The sequence below is a fragment of the Lucilia sericata genome, unplaced genomic scaffold (assembly GCF_015586225.1).
Source record: "Lucilia sericata isolate MDLA Ls3-8-SP2 unplaced genomic scaffold, ASM1558622v1 Contig000204F_arrow, whole genome shotgun sequence".
Lineage (NCBI taxonomy): Eukaryota > Metazoa > Arthropoda > Insecta > Diptera > Calliphoridae > Lucilia > Lucilia sericata.
Window position 1 is genome coordinate 499,773 of NW_023994232.1, and position 22,043 is coordinate 521,815.

At 29.0% G+C, this 22,043-nt stretch overlaps 2 protein-coding genes across 7 annotated transcripts in view; both read right to left on the bottom strand.

Moving 5' to 3' along the window:
- Positions 1–10,001, bottom strand: part of LOC119601990 (neuroglian) — a 67,371-nt gene extending 57,370 nt beyond the window's left edge. For 4 of the 6 annotated variants that reach the window (XR_005231304.1, XR_005231305.1, XM_037953286.1 and 1 more), the window contains exon 1: positions 9,835–10,001. The gene's annotated coding sequence lies outside the window, so the exon portion shown is untranslated. The remainder of the gene's footprint in view (positions 1–9,834) is intronic. The other 2 variants (XM_037953287.1, XM_037953288.1) reach the window with 2 other exon arrangements.
- A 4,078-nt stretch (positions 10,002–14,079) lies between these two features.
- Positions 14,080–17,754, bottom strand: LOC119601999 (protein tramtrack, alpha isoform-like). The gene is given in 7 exon segments (XM_037953302.1): positions 14,080–15,437; positions 15,515–15,606; positions 15,665–15,753; positions 15,755–15,790; positions 15,860–16,913; positions 16,986–17,368; positions 17,433–17,754. Coding segments are annotated over 7 exon segments (2,004 nt in total). The 5' UTR covers positions 17,724–17,754; the 3' UTR covers positions 14,080–15,378.
- Positions 17,755–22,043: the final 4,289 nt, after the last annotated feature.

Sequence of the window (22,043 nt, forward strand, 5' to 3'; positions counted from 1 at the left end):
TTGTATGCAACAACTGTTCAATGTTTACAAAATTCTATCATCAAATTTCGCAAGGGAATTTTTTCACTACAAAAAATTTAGTGAACGAAAAAGCGTAAAGGGAACATATTTCACGTGAAATATAGATTGGCGATAGGGGCGAATATATTGATTTTGACCATTATAAATAGGCTTCTTCAAAGAAGAGTTCGTATGAATATTGCGACCTGGAGCGTGAATACAATGTTCACATGAACACACAGACGGACAGAGAGACAGATGGACATAGCTAAATCGCCTTAGAAAGTAATTCTGAGCAGATTGGTATTCTTTAAAGATAGGTGTTGGCCAATATTCTGTAAAATTCTACAAATGTTAAATATTATCTCAAAACCGATCATATTTGAGTTAATTTATTTTTCATATATGGGTCTTTTATAAGATTTTTTAAGACCCATAACTTTAAATCTGTAGGGATATATAAGTAAATCTTTACACAGAGAGAAATATGTATTTCACTTTGCAATCAGTTATTGCATTTAAAGATTTTGCTCAGGCGTTTTTACTAAATTGGTTTTTTAGATTGTTATCATATAATAAAAGTAGAAGAACTACTATTTGTTTAGTAAATAGAAGTAAATATTACCCCAAATTTATTTCAAACACGTAATAAACATCCGCAAGAAAACAAATAAATTTAATTACAAAAATTTCAAAAAATTGTTGCTTTGTTTTTTATTTACACTGCTTTAGACAGCAGGCAGTTTAGCGCGTCCTAGTTTGATTTTTGTCTACCACAAATTCTAACACAGTTCTTTCTATTGGTGAATAATCTCAACCCCTTATAGTTTTTGGTTCTATACAAAATACAATTTCTAATATTAGACATTTGAATGGTTCGTTGCAAATAAATATTTATTTTTAGGAAAATTTTGCTGTTAAGAAAGAAAAACAAAAACACTAATAAATATTTTCATTTAGAAGTAATGAAAATAAAAGCAAACCAATAAATAAACAAAGACAGCAGCCAAAAGTTAAATACCCCAAACACACAACCCACAAAATATTTTAACAAACTAAACAAAATTGTGGCTAAAATCACTTACTACACCCTCGATAGGAATGAATGAATGAGTGAGCGAATGTTGTTGGCATAAGTATAAAAGAAAAAGTGAATTTTCATTTATATTTGTATGTATGTTCATGTATGCTAGAAAATGACAATACTCCTCTTTATTGTCATAAGTAGTCATCATAACCCACATTAGACAATAGATCAAAAACCAACCAAAAACCAAAAACATCAGGCATGAAAAGTTCTCTATGGATTTCTTATTTATACAATTTTATTAAGAAACTAGAAGTGCCGGTCAGCGTTGTAGGCCCTTGATCAGACATGTGGACTCCCTGCGTAAAGATCTACATGTTTGTATATCCCACAAATTTTAAAATCGGTTCGACGGTTTAAGTGAAATTGACAAAAATACTAATACGCCCTCTAATTGACAGTTTTCTACCATTATGTGCAGTAGGTCTTGAGTTTATCGATAGATAGATGTAGGAAATAAAGTTACTAATTATTTTTTGTTAAATTTCTACAGATTCTTTTTAGTGAACTACCCAGCAGTTCGACAAAGAGTCAATGCATCCGAAAAAGACGTCTAACCACCTGGTTGGCTCTAACTCGTCTTTCCCCACGGATGTACTCTTTGTAAACAAGGGTGAAGATAATCGTCACTTTTGTGTCCCCCCTTTGTAAGCGAAAGAGGGGACACTTTAAAAAAAAACAAAGCTTTTTATCTGTCGCTTCGTAATCTATAGGGTGACGATTGACTTCCTCGTAGGACAAGCTAGTCACCTGGACAGTCGGTGGCTAGGGGTAACCCTAAGTAGTGGGTTAAATAGGTAGTTCGGGACTGTCCAATCGAACAGCTGGGTAGTCTCAAAATCTTCATTCAATTCTCTATGATTTCGATTGATATCAAAGGACAACAATAGTTGGTGTTTCATTTCATTTACCATCCCTGATATATATGTACACTAGATTCTAAAATAGCATTTTTAATTTCTTTATTACTTCTCTATTGTTTGTAGAAACTGAAAGTCAAAGTAAAACTGAAATAGTAGATAAAAATGATTAACTAAAATAATGACAGAAAAACTTTTTTTATTTATTACACACAAAGTTTGTTTTCCCTTTTAGCCTGATAAATGAAAATTAACTCCAGAGTTTTTCAAAGTTTTACATTATTTATAACAAAACTGCTTGAATTCTTCTATAATGTTAAAAGTTAAGGAAAGTGGTAAATATTATTTCATTTCCGTAAGAAAAAACAAAAAAATAAAATAAATATATACCCCCAAATTTTAATATAAACAAAAAATCTACTAAATAAAGTTAAAAAACCGACCGGTTAGTTGGAAAAAATGACGTCAACTTTCCTAGTAACAAACATTTATGTATCCTATAAATGCGTGTAGAAAATTTTATCGATTTTTCTTTTAATGTCCTTTGTTTCCTTCAGACAAATTTCATTCACTAGAAGCCTTAAGCTAAACTTCTTACAACATTTTCCTTTTTATATTTTTTGAGAAATATGTATTTAGGTTCAAGTGTACTCGCCAAAAATACAAAAAAAAAAAGAACACAAATATATACAGACTTCTTAAAAGGATGTCTGTTGTTGTTTAAGGCAATTGTTTCTGGGAGGAAAGGCAGAAATATACAAACACTCTCTGTTTTAGCATTCAAATGTGAATTGTGTCTTGAATTGTTTTTTTTTCGAAATGATGTCATTTTCATTAATCTGTGTATGAAATATAAAGCAGTAGAGTTTATTTCAATATGGTGTGCATAAATTCAATAACTTATGGAAATTATGATTAATAATTGAAGCAAAATAAACTTTTATTTTTATTTGATTTCTAAATAATTAGAATTTTTATTACGAAACATTTAACTTTAATTTCAGAATTTAATAAAAGAAATTGCAGCCATCCATATATTCATAAAGTAAATTATAAATTTTATCAACACAGCAAAGTTATTTCAAGATTAAAATATTTGCATACATCTTTTACGACAGCTGCCACGCCAAATTTTCTGAACATTGGAAACTGTCTGGCTTGGCCTAAAACTAATTATTATCTTTTTCGAGACGAATTTATTTGAAACTAAGCGATTAACAAAGAAGAGTGTTAGTTTCAACTAAAATAAATTATTTTTTTAAGAGCCGGTCTAATGTACATTCTTATTTAAATAAATATAAATTTAACTACAATTCCAGCGACATCTTTAAAAAACTACTCTAGTGTTAAATTAAGAAAATGATGGGATGATTGACTCTTTGAAAACTATTCAGAAGTCAAGCAAAAACAAAATTGGGTAAAGATCGTGACGTTGTAAAAAAATAACAATTGCGGAAATGAATGAAAAAAATAACTTTAATTGATGAAAATTAAACAATAAGATAAAAAAATACTATCTTATAAAGTAAATGGGTTGTGCAGAAGTTCCAAAACAATATTTCCATGCACATGTATCATTTATATAGTTATAATTATCAATTTTAAAATAATATAGTTAATTGCAAAATAATATAGTGGAAAGTTTGTCAATGAAATAATTCCTTTCAAAATTTTAAAAGTTGTTAAATCGCTATATGTATTTCAAACTCGAAATTCTGTAACAAATATTACATAAATTGTACAAAACTAGTTGTTTTATTATATGGTTTTATAGAACCAGTTTTAAACCCAAAAAAAAAATTTTTTGTTAAAACAATTTTCTGTGGAAAAAAAATAACAAAAATTTATATTATTTTTGTTGTTATTTTTTAAATAACGTGCGACATAAAAATAAAATCCACAACATAAATTCTAAATCATCTGTTACGACAAAAACATGACGTAATCTTTTCGACATTATTAAAAAAAAACCAACAAAAATAAAACTGAAAAATAAAGATACTTATAGCAAAACTATCTACATATCTATACACTAGAGGTCTAGAAAACAGACAAAATAATCCAATGAACAAAACAACATGTTATAGAAATACAAATTCTGAAAAAAATATTCAGCAAAAAATAGAATATAAATGAACAGAATAAAATCATAAATTGGTTATAAAAAGCTTTAAATTTAGATACAACAATAACAACAACAACAATAATAATAGAAATAACAAATTACGAAAAAAAACTTAAGCACGCCGAAATTTATTTAATTTTATACACAATAGATTCACAAAAAAATATTTTTAAATAAACTAAGAGAAATCAACAAAAATTTGAATTGAAAAATACTGGCTCGTTTAGGGCGGGTGGATGTTTGAAAAAAATTCCAAAAAAAAACTAATCAAACATAAGACGATTTAGGGGGAAAGAGAGAAACAAGTTTAATTATTACCAGGGTTCTTGGGGAAGTATATCCAGTTATGGGTTAAAAGAAACCACAATAAAATGACACATCTTAAACATTTTAATGACAGTCCACTTCGGCACTCCATTATAAATTGTACTCGTAACAAACAAAAAAATTAAATTTAATGGTTTTTATATTAAATATATTGCCGAAACAAAAAATAACATTATTGTTCAGAATTAAGCATTTTAATTTTTAAAATATTATTTTTTGGTAACACAAATAATTATTAAAATTAATCATGACGTCATTAATGAAGAAACTTTATGCTATAGCAAAATCTATTCTTCTGTCTAAATCATCAATTGGATTAAATTTGAATATTATTTTTTTAATAAAATTGTTGAATTTTTCAAATAAAACAATACAACAATTTCGTGAATGACCTTGTGGGCGATATTTCTAGGGATCAGATCAGTATCGATTTATATCAACTTTCTGAAAGTTTTGGCATAATAATTTAAGTAAAATAACTGGCATGTTAACTACGTTTTGTGGCCTCCGGCAGATTAGTGTTCTAGTCTGGTAGACCGGAGGTGATGGGTTTGATTCCCACCTGAGGCATATCAAACTAACTTAAATTTCAAATATGTATGTACATTAGGGAGTTCCGTCGACCACTTTTTTGAGGAATACCTCTCAAACGATGCGTTTAAATGTACTTAATATATGCGATTGAAAATCGAAAGGGGTCTCAAAAGTTCCGTAATTTTGAGTTTATTGCGGGAAAAATAATCAGAGATCAGGATTTTCAATCGCTGGTAGGGAACTGGAGACCATTCGATTTTTTTTCTCGTGTTCAGTACATTAATACGAATCGATAGTGAGGTATTCCTACATGAAATTCTTAAAAAGGCTGTTTCTCGGGAGACTCTAATGTAGATATATATATCGAATATCAACAAATATATCTTCATATAAAATCAAAAAAGCCCTAAGTTAAGCCCAAGGGCCTTCTTCGACAAATTTTCGTTCCAAAATTGTTCAATAAATCTTCAATAAATTGTTATGAATTAAACATTAAAAGTGTTTGATTACTTTTGTTTTAAATTAAACTTATTAATTTCAAATAAATTGTTAAATTGTTAGCATGTTGACTTTTTTAAGTTTCTTTAAAAATCAACATTGGAAAAATTTACAAAATTTATTTGGAAATACATGTATTTTTCTCCAAAATTAAAAGTTGACTTCAATTGATTTTCATCAAATTTTAGACTTTGGCAATATTTTCCCATTATTTGAGAATTTTGGAAATACATATTATGATTTAAAAATAGATAAACTAGTTTATTAACTTATGTATCCTTTAAATAAATAATTTTCATTAATTTAAAAAATTTATTAACATTAGAAAAAAGCGAGAATGAAACAAATTAATTTTATAAATAAAAAAATAAAACAAACGACCCCAAAAACTTAAAACAAAATTTGAAAAAAAAAAGAAAACACGCAACTTAAATACAAAAAATTGTATAAATGCCAAAAATTGTTTATGTTGTTGTAATTTTTTTTTTTGTAGGCTGAATATTTTTATTTTTGTTTGTTACTTTTGAAAGGCTGACGTCATTTGTGATGTTGATGGCGATGGCGTTGATGAGAAGAGCGAGTCTAGAGGCCAGTCAGTTGTCAACACACAGTAACCATTTCAATTGTGTGGTTAAAATGAAGCGATTTTAGCCATGGTTTGTAAATTAAATACATAAACACACCCATACATAGATAGAGTATTTTTTATTATTAAATTTTTGGTCTCAAAAATTTTTGTGTTAAATTCAAAGAGCAATGAAAAAATAAATCGTAACAACGTGTTTTTTAGTTTTCTATTCTATGCCCTCAACTTCATAATGAAGTTGTTTTTAAACTACATTTTCATAAAGCTTGTCTTATTACCACTATTGGGGTTAGATTTTGTTTCTACATTTTAAGAATGTTAGTTAAACTGTAAGGTTTTATTATATGATTAATAAATAATACTAATATTGACTGCCTGCCCCACCTTAGAGGTAAAATGAGTGTGAATTAGTTTACTCTTTGCTTTAGTATTTATTTGCTCTCTTACAATTAGTTTAAAAATTAGACTCAAACTTTTGTTGTTAGAAGAAAACCTGTTTTATTATTGAAAAAAGAAACTCAAGAATTACGTTCAATTCTTAGCAATAGTTACGGGAGGAAGGAAGCTGTCACTGATTGTTTTCTCTTTGTGTATGTGAATAAACAACAAAATCTTTGAATGTATTTTGTGCAGATTTTTCTTTTATTTTGCTCCGTACTAATTTAATAGATAAAAAAAATGCGAAAGAAAATATTAAAGGAAAGAAGGAAGAAATAAAAACAAAATAACACAACTTGTTTTTATGGGAAAATTTTTACTTGGAACTAACTTACTCTCTCTCATACCACCACCTGTCAGAGTTTGGTATTATACACAATTGTTTGGAAATAGCACGAGTTCAAACAAAATATAGAAATAGATAGGTATTGTAATTTTAAGTTTTTTGTTTCTTTTTTTACAAAGTTTGTTGCATACACAGAAAAAAGTTTGAGCATAAATATTGTGAACAGCTTTCATTGACTATAGTTAATAATATTTAAGAATAAGTTCCTAAATTGTATGAATTTTTTAATTTTTATTTTTTTAAACATAATCTAGAAGCCTTGACTTAAAAAATTAAAAATTTTCTTTCTATTTTTCTATTTGTTAAAAAATGTTTGAAATTTTCTTTGGAAAATTTTTTATTTCTTTATGATTTTTAGATTGAAAACAATGAAATATGCGCGTAACTTGCGGGATTGTCTGAAGAATGGATGTTTATCTATATTTGCTGATGTTTTTTATTTCATATTTTCTTTTTCAATATTTTTGTTTATTTTTCATAAAAATTCGCTAATATGTATGATTATTTTCTAAAAAAATGGAACATTGGATATTTATTGCAATTTTTTTATGAAAATCAAAGAAAAAAAGTAAAAAATAACAAAAAAATTCATTCATGTACAAATTCATACATTTTATGAACTTTTAATATTCCGAATGAAAATGGTTTGGGAAAAAAAAAGTCATGTTCGATTCATACAATTATTACAAAATTCATTCTAGTTATGTATTATTTTTTTCTGTGTATTAAATTATTGGTAGTTCCCAAACTACCAATAATACAAATCTAGTTCCTAAAATTAATTTATATTCTAATAATTTCTGTTCACAATTTTCATCTTGGCATCTAGTTTGAAAATAATCTTATAGAGTCGAAACTTATTCTGTAGGATGGATCAGAAGGATTCAGATTTTAAATTATGATTTTCATTCAAAATTGCTTTTTTCGGAGTAATATTCATACATTCAAGAGCTCTATTTTCAGTGATTGGTTGAAGTTTTCAAGATTGGAAGCTGTTTTGAGAAAAGTATATAAATTTATAGAATAACTTCAAAACTACCGATTACAAAACTGTTTTGAAACTAATGAATTCATAGAATTAATTTAAATCTTTAATTTACATCAACATTCCTAATGGGATTATCACAATTTCCAAGTTTGCTATATAACGATTCTACCGTGTTTGTTGTACGTATTAGCACTCGTTCTCCTACCGGAGGCCACAGAAATTAAAATAAATTATTTAAAAACGAAGGTCAGTTTCTCAAGTCTTAAAAATTTTTTAAAATTTTTTCTGAATTGCAAGAAATTTTTTAAAAAACTAATCGATACCTATCTAGGTATATGAATATCTAACTCCATCTTTAAATAAGTTTTTTGGCATCTAATCAATAGACTAGACAGACTATTGTCACTTAATAGACTAGGAAATACAGTAGTCTATATACTAGGAAATAGACTAGTCTATAGGATAGATTAGCATAGTCTTTAGATTAGACATTTAGCAGTGTATTAACTACACCACTTCCAATTATATTTCAAAAATTTCGAATTATGTATAAAAATATTTTTATTTAAAATTTATAAAGAAAAACTTACCTTTAAATTAATGTAAAAAGAGTTAGCTGCAAAATTTTTTTTCGAAATTCCTTTTCTTTTTTTTAGTAGTTCAAAAGAAATTCCTTTAATGTTTATTTATATGGCAATGCCTTTAGTAAAAGAGTGACATCAACAAAAAGTACAAAAAAAAAAGTACACACACTCATACTTTTACATATTTACACTCTCTCTTTCTCATCATCATCAACATTCACTCAACAATCAAGAGAAAAATAACAACAAAAATTGCACAACATTAAGTCATCAACACATTCAGCATTGTTATACGAAATCATACTGTTATTTATTCAATTAATGAAACTGTCATTTGTAAATTAAATTTAAATTACAATTTAATAAATAAAATGTTAAGTTTCATAAAAATTCAACATAGAGTTAGAAGAGAGGAAACTAACTTGATTTTAGTTAGAAAAACTCACGCACTCATACATTCGTTTTTTTCTCATCCAAATATCAGAGACGGAATATAAAATTTTCCTTTTTTAACCCTTTGAAGAATGATTTTTGACAACAATCTACCATGAGTAAATACGTATTTTTGTTCTTTGATAAGTACTAGTATTTTTTATTGTGATAATTTTAGTTTTTTGATTTTAAAGCGTGCTATTCCCAGAGAAACGAAAAATTAGTACGTTTTTCTACTATAAATTACATACATTTATTTGTGAAATCTTAATTTTAAATCGGTTGAGGAGCCAAATGATTTCTATAACTTCAAATATATGAAAATATGTGCTTTAAAACATAATTTGTATAAACTTTTCCATCTCTGTGTAAAACACGAAGAAAAATTGAGCAGATAAAGCCACGCTCAGGTGAGCGTGAGAAATTGTTTTTTAAAAGAGAGTAGATTTGGTTAATTTAATTTTTTTGAGTTTAATTTTGCATGAAACAATAAAAAAAGTTACGTCTTTCTTGATATTTTTGTATACGATTTTTCTATATAATCTTTATTTGGCTTATTTCGTTTTTACGTTATTTTCATTTGTTTTTGTTGTTGTGTTTAGTGGAAATGTGTGATGATGATGATATTCGTTAAATAAATGAACAAAATATTTAGATAATTATGATGTTTGTTGACGATGTTTTTGTTGGTGTGGAGTTGTAGTTTTTTTTTTGTTTTTGCTATTTTGTCAGTACAGCAGCCACTTGGCAATTGAAGTACAAATAAAAAACACTGTTTTCAATGATTTTTCCATTATTACTGGTTCATGGTTAAATTAAAATAGGAAATTTTATAATAAATAAAATCTATGTTTTTTGTTTATTCTTTCTAATACATATTTTTACTATTCTTTAACACAATCATTTTTCTTTTTGGTAAATGTTGTAGATTTTAGGGTGCGGTGCCCAAAAAAAATCTATAATTTATTTTTTTGTTATTTTAATTAATGCCTCCATTATTATTGTAATACACAACTAAATTCAACTCACTTTAGTTTAATCAAGACGAATTGAAGACAATTTTTTGATGTGGTACACTAAAAAATATATATTTTTTGTTTCTTACACAGACACTATACACTTACTAACGCGCACACGTTATTACCGAAAATAGTCCGCTGAACAGAACCAACGCGTATCACGACCAAAAACGTAATGAACAAACCGCTTTTATTTTGACTCAATTTAGTTAAATAAAAATTAAATGCGCTCTCAAAAACTCATTGAGTAATATTTTAATAATTTCTCTCTTCTTTTTCCAAATAAAAAAGAGAGCAAATTATTGCATTTGTATCTGGCAATTCTGTTGTTTGTTTGACAGCTGTGGTGGGTTTTATGCAGCGTTGCCACTAACAATTTAGTTTTCTTACCACATAAAACTAAAAACTACTAACGCTTTTTAAAACTTACCAAATTTTTAAACATGTCCAAATCCCAAAACATCTTAAAAACAATACTGCAAATCTTTATTCTCATTTTTTTTAACAACTGCTTATGTTTAAAGTTCCGTTATAGAATAAATGGTTTATATATTTATATAATTAGAGAAAATTTCCAAATATTTTATCATATTACCTTGTGAAATTATTAATATATATTAACGAATTATTAAAAATTAACAGATTTTCTATAAATAAACATAATGGACCAATCCATATCAAATTTGGTAAAGATTTTCGTTCTTAGAAAACTTTGAATGAAACACTTTTTAGGAAAATCTCCTAACGAAAACAAATTAAGGATTGAAACTGCGTATTTATCAAAATTTGTATTAATTTGATGTGACATAGTCACAAATTTTAATAAAGTTATATGAATGTATAAGTCCAAATTAATCTCATCATACCAAACTAGGACTAAAATCGAAAGCTAACAAACAAACTACCAGTAGTAGTTATAGAGATTGGAAACTACCAAATTTAGTTCAACACTGCTTTTGTGTCATTTTGTTTTATAAGATTTAAAATATAATTAAATTCAAATGGCTTAGTTGAACTTGAAGTATGTATGTATATATATAACATAACGGTTTGTGTGCGGTAGTTTTGACATACAAGAGTACTGCCAAACTAAATTTTTTTGTGGTGAGTTAATCTCTAAGTTGAATAAGAAAGACAAGAAGGTGTTATATATTTAAAAGTATGACTTAAAAAATATATATTACCAACCCCTCCCCCCATCAAAAAAAAATATGGTGGGTGTATTAATTTTGATATTCCGTTTGTCTTACATCGAAATAATGGTCTAATATATAGGAAAGCATATATATTCTAGGTGCTCATTAGATTCCAAGAATTTACATCTGTCTGTTGAAAACACACATTTTACACAAATGTTTATACCCTACACTACTTTAGTGGTCAAATTTCATAAAGAAAGGGCCTCATTTGACCCTAGCTCCCATACAAAGCCCCCTTCAGAAAATTACTTCAATGTCCAAAATTCACTTATTAACACTAATATCGCACAAATAATTATTATAAATAATCTATTCAGCAAAATTTATCGGGAAAGGTCCATATTTACATACATATGTATATAGGAAACAATAACATAAATGTTTCAAGATATGTAAATGCTTTATTATGAAAAATAAATAACATTTAATAATTGGTGTAGGGTATCATATGGTCAGCCATACTTTCTCACTTGTTTTTGTTTGGTATTGAAAGGCCCCCATATAAGGTCCCCTTCAAAAAAAGTAAAAAAAATATACAAAAATAGCAACACAATTCGAAATAAAACAAGTAAGAAAGTATAGTCGGGCGTGACCGACCATATGATACCCTACACCAGTTATGAATATTAAATGTGATTTATTTTTCATAATAAAGCATTTATCTTCTTTTACTTTGTTCCGATACATTTAAGCAATTTATGGATGAAAAACTAATTTTCTGAAAGAGGCTTTATATAAGGGCCAGGGGCAAATATGGACCAAGCCTGATAAAATTTTGTGAATATATTTATATGTACATAATATTTTATTGTGCTGAATTTCATCGCGATATTTGTGTTTATAAGATAATTTTGGACATTCAAGTAATTTTTCCGATACATTTAAGCAATTTATGGATGGAAAACTAATTTTCTGAAACAGGCTTTATATGGGAGCTAGGGGCAAATATGGACCAAATTTGCCCCTAGCAAATTTGTGAATATATTTATATTTACATAATATTTTATTGTGCTGAATTTCATCGCGATATTTGTGTTTATAAGTTAATTTTGGACATTCAAGTAATTTTCTGAAGGGGACTTTGTATGGGAGCTAGGGTCAAATGAGTCCCGATCTCTATGAAATTTGGCAAGGTCATCAAGGCTCGTATAAAACTTAGTTGTGCCGCTTTTTATTAATATACAGGTATTTTTAATATAATTATGAGCTCAGAAGCCCTTTTCGGGGGGTTCTGTTGTATGGGGGCTAGGTGAAATAATGGACCGATTTTAACCATTTTCAATAGGCTTCGTCCTATGGCCACGTCCAATTATCTTGAAAATTGCGACCTGTACCTTGCGCACAAGGTTTACATGGACAGCCAGACGGACATAGCCTAATCGACTGAGAAAACGATTCTAAGCCGATTGGTACTTTAAGGTGGGTATAAGAGGAATATTTTTGTATGTTACAAACATCAGCACAAAGCCAATATAGGGTATATTGAGTTTGTGCTACACCACTAAAGTGGTGTAGGGTATAACAATCTACAGGAACAAAATCTGTCTATGTAATTTTATGAGGATCGTCTTATCATACATACATATGTATATGAGAAACCAAATTTCTATTCAAAATTCTATGAGCATAGATACATAATAGACCCAGGCCTGCAAGATTTGCCGATTTATCGGCATTTTGACGATATTTTACCTTCAAAATAATAAAGTGCCGATTTCCCGATTTTTGCTTAAAAAATGCCGATTTTTTACCCAATCGAACAAATTAACGAATTTAATATAACTTTACATAAGCAAAAATTACATGGAGCTTTTAAAACAATTGGGAAAGGAAAATTTACAGTACGGTAGAACACAATTTGCTCCATCACCAATGTCAATTGGATCGATTATGAAAAGGAAACACAATTTATGTATGATAATCCTGAATAGGTTCTAAAAGTCTGATCTAAGGGTGCTGAAATTTTTAAGAAATTTTTTATGGTTCGAAAATAAATTTACACATTTTTGTGGAAAAGTTAAAAAATTTGGAGAAAATTTCCCATTATAAAAATGTACTCAGCAAAATCTTTACCTATCCGATTTTTGTTCGACGATAACCAATAACAAATGTGATAACCCCACTTTCCTGGATTTAAAATCGGCTTTGCAGTAGTTTTCTGTGTTTATTAGTCTATTCTATTTGATCGTGCAATTTGGAATTTAAAAAACAATATTTTTTCAAAAAACTTCTAATATTGACTAGGATTAGAACCATTAACTAATTCCATATTAGACACACGCTCTAGGCAATTGGTTACAAATCCTATTGTAAAAATTAATTAATATTGTTGATAACGATCACTCACTGTCAAGTGATGTATGAAATAACTACATCATGTATGTATGATGTATGAAATAACTACCTACATCACTCATAACCAAAATTTGAAAATTTTTTACAGGGTAACTATATATTAATCCACAAATAATTATACATTTACATTTTTCTGCAAAAGTGATACAAATTCTAATAGATTTTATTCCAGTAAACCAAAGTTTCGGTGTACCCTTACAAAAAGTTCTTTTATTAGACCTATTCTGAATAAAAATTCCCTGAGTTATGCATGTATGTAAAAACAATATTGTGATTTTTGAATTTATTTATGTTATGTTTCTTTGGTACAAAATAGTGTTTCTTTCAATTGTCGATTTATTGCCGATTTTTAAAACGTAAGTGCCGATAAATGCCGATTTTTTGGGAAAAATTGCCGATATTTCTACAAATTTATCTGGCAGCCCTGAATAGACCTTACCTCCTTACTCTTTTCACTCAACAAATCATTCAAATTACCACCTCCCGAAATTTAACCAAAATTAACTGAACTAACTAACTAACTAACTAACTAACACTAACTAACTAACTAACTAACTAACTAACTAACTAACTAACTAACTAACTAACTAAATAACTAACTAACTATGATTTTTTTTATATTAAAACACTATTTTATTTATTTTGATAGTTTTTCTTTTTATTGATATTTATTATGATTTCATATATTTATTTTTTTTTTTTAATTTGTTTTTATTATAATTTCTTATGTATTTAGAACAATCAGTTAAGAATAATTAAATATTTCAAATTTGTATTTTACTAATTACGATTTTATATAAATATTTTGAATGAAAACACTACGGTCGAACGAAATTCTTTTCTTTTTGCAAATATCGGGAACTAAACCAATTTTAAAATTTTTCAAAATGTATTTTTTTTTAAGAATAAAAAGTAAAGCATTCGATCATAGTGTAATAATTTATGACATATTGTTTTTATTTTTTATTACAATGACATTCAAAATAAAAAATTAATATCATGTATTTGTATTATTTAATATTGTTTCCTTTTTTATTATAATTTAATCGATAAATACATATAAATATGGAAATAATATTTGTTTATTTTATATTGATAGTCATAGGTTGACACTGTGTAAATGAACTAAGTTTATTTTCCAACTTGAGATTTAGATGTCAAAGTATTCTGAAGAAATCGTTGAGCAAATTTAACTGAAGTTGGAGAAAATAGTTTATTAGGTGGTTCCAACCTATAACAACCAATAATTATATATACATACATTGATCAAAATTCTAAATATTTTTAATATAATTCTGCGCTGTTCTGTAAACCGAACTTATTAGTTTTTAAAACAAATACGAACATCTAGAGCCAAATTACCACATTTGTAAGTGAATAAGCTTTAGGATCGAAAAAACAAGATAAAATATATTGAATTTCATGTTCGATATTGATGACCATAACTCAAACTCCAAAAAATTTTACTCGATAATAACATTATAGCTATGCGCTAATTTTTATTATAAATTAAATACTTTTCTTTTTTCTTAAAACACAAACTTTTGTGATTAAAAAAATCTGATTCCAAAAAGCTATTCGTTTAACAAAACAGAGCCGATTATAGATCTTATCTTTAACATTAATTTTTTTTAGAGGAAAATTAATTTTCTATTTAATTGTATTTAAGTAAAACAAAAAAACACATACACACACATAAATAATAAAGGAATAATACAAAAATACTTAAATTCTAGCCTCACACTAAATAATGTCTTTTATTCAAAAATTGTTTGTGTAATTTACTAAAAATTGTTTAGATATTTTATTTAATATTATTTGTTTATAAGTAAAGTTTGGGATTTTGGGTTAACTTAGCTAAAGATTTAAATACTTGTTTTCTTAAAATTAATTTATTAAATTCATATTATTTACAAAAAAAAACGGTTATTTAAAAAATGAACAAAACCTATTGTTTACTTTTTTGTCTTTGTGTGCAAAGCGTAGGGGGGAAACTTTTTTCACATTTGCGGTCGAGTCCAGAGTTCACTTAGATCTTTCGGTCTTAGTTTACCAATATCTGAAATTAAATTGAATAAAAATATATTAATGAAATATTTATATTTGTTTAGATTAAAGCAAATTCCGAATACTTACCCAATTGTCCCGGTTTTGGTGAGGGCCATACAACATCAAATCTGGGCTGCACAGTTAAAGCACTGCTTTGCGACGGTCTTAAAGATGTACTACTGTAAATAGAAGTATATTTAAATAAATTTAAGAAAAAAGACTTTTAAAAATACCAACCTGTATGGATGTTTGAGGCAGCCATAAACTTCACGATAACGTCCATAAAGAGTACCATATGATACACCCAGAATACGAGCTGCTTTTTTTCATTTCAAGTCTTTTATTCTTTATGGCATCTAGAACCTGCAAAACAGATTGACAACACAATATTGAAACAAATAATTACGATATATTAAGTAAGTATGTACTTACTCTTCGCGTAAAAGGTTCCTCCCAGAATTGGGGCCGTCTGCCTTTAGCCAAATAATCATCCATTTTAATAACATCCTGCCATTGAGACATTTCCTCTGTTGTCAAACGTAACTCGGCCTCACTGAATTCCTCCATTTTTATATCGACATATTCGTCGGGATGATGACCATTGGAAGTTGAAGACGATGATGTTGGTATTGAAGCCGTCGGAGCATGTATAAAGTCGTGAGTCATTAAGATGCCATGTTCATTGATCAAATAACCTTCCGGTACATATTTGCCATAATGATGTGGATGGTGTAGTGGTGGTGGTGCTGGTGGAGGATGATGCGAATGTGAGTGGGAATGATGAGAGTGATGAGAATGGTGATGATGTGATGAACTTGAAGACTTGTGAGCTGCACTTGTAGAGGGTGATGATGCCGAAGAAGATGTAGCTGATGCGGATGAATTATTATTTGTTGAAGAGGATGTATTTGTTGCACTAGAAGCTGATTTCTCTTTTGTTGACTGTTGCACTGTTTCGATTTCTTCCACAGTTTGTGGCACATTAGATGGATCCACTGTTTCTAGTTCATCTTCGTTTTCCGATTTGTGCTGCAATGCTTCCTCCTTGGAGCTTTTTCGTTTTAGCGCCTTTATTTTGGGATGCTCCGGTGTAGATTCTTTAGAACGTTTTTCCGTTCTCCGTTTATTAGCAGCAGTTTCCTCATTTTCCTCTTTTATATCTTGCAGTTCCTCTTCCTCCTCTTCACCTTGATCCAATGGATCCTTTTGTTCATTTTCATGTTCTAATGAACTAGTTATCCATTCTGGTTCTGTGGCCGATTCATCATCTATTAGATCGTCTTCATGTTGGACTCGTGTGGGTCGATAACGTAAACGTTGTTTTTGTTGTTGGATATGTTGTTGGTAAACAACGGATGCTGCTGAGGGGGAATTTGGTCTGGAATGCTGAGAAGTAGCGCCGTGGTTGTTTTGTTCATCATTATACTGAGATCCTTCCAAGTATGCACTACTATCGCCTGGTTCGGAATAATGCCCCAATTTTCTGCTGGAATTCCAGAATTAAGCAAATTAGTAAAAATAATTTCAACAGATTCACTTATTATCAAATTTCACTTACACATTGAACACATCGTAGGCATCATCCAATGGTGGTCGACCACGTTTGCGTTTTGGTCCCAAATATGAATCGATTGGCGAACTGGCAGCAGCTACTATTGATACCGCTGACGTTGGTATGGGAGTCAGTGTGGGCATGCGTGTAGCTGTGGCCGAATGTTTGGGTGATGGTGTTTTCTGTTCACGTTCTGCATCCGGCGATTGAGATCTATGTTGTGTTTCATGACCATAACTATCATAACGATTGCGTGACTGTGATGGTGAATGGAATTCTGTTTGTGGTGTGGGTGGTGGAGGAACATCCTCGTCATCTCGCCAAGTTACTTCGGCCAGACCTTTTATTTTGAGATCATCGGCAGTTTTAAGTAAAGATGCTAGACTCGCCTGAAATCAATAACAAATTAATAACTTTCTTCTTCATAATTAATCAACAAAAAAAAAAACTTACATGTTCCACATTTATTTCCCCCTTGTACATAAATTCAATTAAACATTTAATATCGGCAAACGTAATATCTTTCATTATTATAATGGGATCTCGTTCACTGGCGTAGTTGGTCAGGACTGTATCGAAAAATGTACTACAGGCACACAGCACCACCCGGTGGGCTCTAATCAATTGGCCCTCACAGGCCAATGTAACATCGCAAAAACAACCACGATCCAATAGCTGAGAGAACATGGTCTGTAAATTACTGTGATGGTATTTCCACCGCAAACAGTACTGTTGCGGCAACATGTTGAAATTATTGTTTTTTCTTCAGCTAAAATGAAAAGGATTTAAAGAAAATAATTATTGAAAATTTGTCTAAAGTTTTTAAATTGATAATAGAAAATGTATTTTGTTTCAAAATTAAATTAAATATTTCGAAATTTGAATTTCGATATAAATTCGACTTCATAAGATGTCAGACAGTATATATTGGGGCCGATTTGTTTTTTTTTCTTTTTTTTATTAATTAAGAAAAAAGTAATGCATTATTAAATTTCCAAAGCCTTCAATTTCCACTGTCCGTTCTACTTTTTTAATAAAAATGTTTAAAATAAAAAAAATGCAAATAATGGCCAGAAAAAACTCAACTATCCCCTTTTGGAAAAAAGACGACCATTAAAGATGAAAAAGTCCATCAAAATAAATCTCAATATACTATATGTATGTATATATTTTTTTACAGGATGTTTTCATCCTTTATTTTCTTTAACATTTTTATTTTAATTTTAAAGCAAAAAAAAAATCCTCTCGTTAAAAATATAAAAATGCGACATAAAAAACTTTCATAAAACCAGAGAACGAACAAAAATATATGTATATAAAAAATTATAAAAAAAAACTGAAAAATATATAAAAATTTGTGAGAAATATATTGTATATAAAAAAATCTTAGTACTCATATAAAATATGTGTGCTACTACTGCAACTCGTTCGTACCTTGCAACCCACCATTCATTCGAACACAAACGAAAAAAAAAGAAGTAGAACCCAACCAAAATCCACCATAAAACCCCGTTCACCACCCACTCATCTTAAAATATATGACAATGGGTTAAAAAAACTGTTGGGTTAAAAAAATCACATAATTTTTATGTTTATTTTTTTTTTTTTTGCTTTGCTTTTTTTTTGGAATACACCAAAAAGGGGTTGCCTTTTAATAAATGTGATGCTGAATTTGCTTAAAAACGAGGTAGAAAAATAAATATTAAAAAATAAAAAATGTTAACTTAAAAAAATTATGAAGAAAAGGTTGTAAGAAAAACTAAACAACATTAATAGGAACTGACATGTTATTCATTTCTTTTCCTTTTTACCAATTTGATTTTTTCTTTTTTATGTTTAACAAAATTTTAGGATTTTTTTATTAGTGGAGATGGTGAATAAAGGAAACAAATGTTGACTTTTTATGACATCATCTTATTTTTATGTTAGTTGTTTTTGGAAAAGTTTTCCATATTAAAATAGATTTTGTAGAATTTAACTCATTAGTAAAAATAATTTTTTTGAAAAAATTTTATCATATTTGAAAAGTGTTCCATATAAATTGTAATTATTTTCTAACATTTGTTTGGAAATATTTTATCAAGTGATGTTAATGTCTTTTCGATTTATAAACTATAATGTTAAGCGGTAACGTCATTATACCCTACACCACTACAGTGGGGAGGGTATTATGCGTTTGTGCTGATGTTTGTAACACTCAAAAATATTACACTCACCTTAAAGTATAACAATCGGCTCTGAATCACTTTCTGTCGATTAAGTTATGTCCGTTCGTCTATCTGTGTGTCCATGTAAACCTTCTGCGCATGCTACAGGTCACAATTTCAATATAATTTGATGAAATTTGTCACATACTCTTTTTTACCCATGAACGAAGCCTATTGAAAATGGCAACCGTACCCCCCGTATTCGGCTTTTCAGTAATGATAGGGCCTCATTTGACCCTATCATCCCCCTTCAGAAAATGACTTGAAGGTGGAAATTCACCTTTAAACACTAATATAACATTGAAATTCTACATAAATAACTTTAATGTCATCGTAAACCGCTCTACCAAAATTTATACGTATGGTACCATATTTACCTTTGCCCCCATATAACCCCATTTCAGAAAATCATTTTTTTGGTAACAAATTGTTAAAATATTTCGGAATTAAAGAAAAATCCTTTATTATTAAAAAAATAATCCATATTTTTAATATTCTCACTGGTGTAGGGTATCATATGGTCGGCCATGCCCGATTATACATTCTTACTTGTTTTCGTTATATATTTGATTAGTGAATTTGTCATGTTTGAAAACCCGAAATTATACTCAAAAATTCTAATTTGTCACTATCCCTCATTAAAAGTCCTCTTCAGAAAACAACTTATACATATTTCATAAGTTATTTGTAAATATTAGTTACGTCATAAATAAGTTTTAGCGAAACTAAGGAAGGGATCTTCGCCAAATTAAATTAAATACTTCTTCCGAGATACATCGGAAGAAATTGTTCAGAACTAATCTTTTGATTAAAAGCAAACGTTAACAACATGCCTGTTAAAAAGAAATATCATTTTTTTATCTCAAAATTTCTCATTATTTTTAGGTTAGGAAAACACCTATCCGGCCTATTGTGCGCTCCTTTTCATGGAAGAAAAATGTTTATTGGTAATTCAATTTTCACAAATTCAGTTTCCTGGACGTAATTCCTAAGAATTTTCCAATCAGTGTTCGGGAGGAATGTTATATCCCGAATAATATTACTCCCAAGATATTTGGATCCAATTTCGACGAATGCCTGACAGTGGCAAAGAAAGTGCTCCAGAGTTTCGCTGTCTTCTTCACATGCTTCACTCATATTTTTAATTCAGCCTTTGTTGCGTCGAATGGTTTTGAATTCGTCAGGTTAGCTGCCTTCCCTTTAAATCTAAATAATTTGCCCTTTCGTTGCCGACTCCCCCGAGTGGCCTGGTACCCATATGATGTAAGCCTTACTTCTGGAAGAATATTCAGTTAAAGCTTTCTTACAGTCCAATACGATCTTAGATTTAACTTTATCTATCACCTAATATCGCCTAATTGCCTTCTGGCTATCGGTAAATATGTTTAACCCTGTGAGCGCCATATTTATTCTAATCCAATTTACGCATTGCGTTATTGCTCGGACTTCTACCATGAAGCTTGTGTTGTGATTAGGTAAACGGTGGTATATTTCAGTGTCTGGGTTTTCAATACAGAACCCCAGGCCCATTTTGTCCCCCAATTTAACAGATTCCTACGGGTATTTGCTCTAATGTTTCGCTGACCAAGACATTCAATCCGGGATCAACGTTTCAAAGTTTCCGACATACACTGTGTCTGGTTACCGACTCTGGTATGCGATCAGTCACGTCCGATAATTATGTATAGCCTTCCAATGTTTCCTGTATACATTGTATAAACGCTTTTGGCCAGTTCGCCTAAAGTTATGAGCCGTTCGTCCGTAAGTGCCGCCTCATACCTTAAATATGTTTCAATGGGTGAAATATCTAGCAAGGTTCCTAGAGCGTTGGCAGCATGTACGCTGAACTCCCTGTAGTAGTTTAATATTACACTTTTTGTCCAAAGAAGTCCACCAGATTATTGAAGCATTATAATATGTTAAATGTCAAAGTGTCATTATTTTTAAGTAAACAATGATTTTAAATATTGTCTTGTAGTGGTCTAAAAATGGAAAGGATTGCGATCCCGTTTCAAAGTTTTTGTTTTTAATCTTGTATTTAAAAATCAAATGGTCCGGAAAAATGACCCCAATGTAAAAAAAAACGAAAATGGCCCAAAATTTTTTTTTTTAATTTTTTTGGGGTCTGGTTGTTTTAGAAGGAATAGAAAAGGACCACAAAATGCCCAATTAGTTTGTTTTACTTTGGGGTTACTTACTTTTTATTTAAAAATTTCATAAAATTATTAAAATTTATTCAATATTAAATTTAATTTTTATTTATGAAAAAAATTTTTTAATGAAAAATTGCCTCACAAATTGCTTACAAAAATTTGGGGTGAAATTTCATTTACATATACATACATATGTGTTTTTTTTTTTTGCCCTATCCTTCCATTTTAACCTTGGGGCAATTTTGCATTTATTTTGGGCCCAGATAGAGCTGAGTAGGTATAAAAATTCTAAAATAACTTGAGATATGCACTGTAAAAGCAAAAATCTAATACATATATCATTGGCTAAATGTTTTTTGCTATTAGTCCCCGAGAGTAATTTGTCTTTCAGCCCTTCCCACCCCTTTCATTACTGCCCACACCAAATAAAAATAACCAACAACAACAAAAGCGAAAATTAAATGCATTGGAAACTGCCTGTAAAAAAAACAAAACTCATAAAGGGGTTTTTTGTTGTAGCATTTTGTGTCCTTTATTTTAATTTTTGCTGTAAATTATTTTGAATTTATTTTAATGACTCTGTTTCAGTACATTTTTTTTCATAGATTTTTTCTACTTTTTTATTTTTTTAATGTGAAGGACCTGGAAGCAATGACATTATTTTAAAATGAAAAAAAGTAACATAAAATTTAACTTTTTTTTAG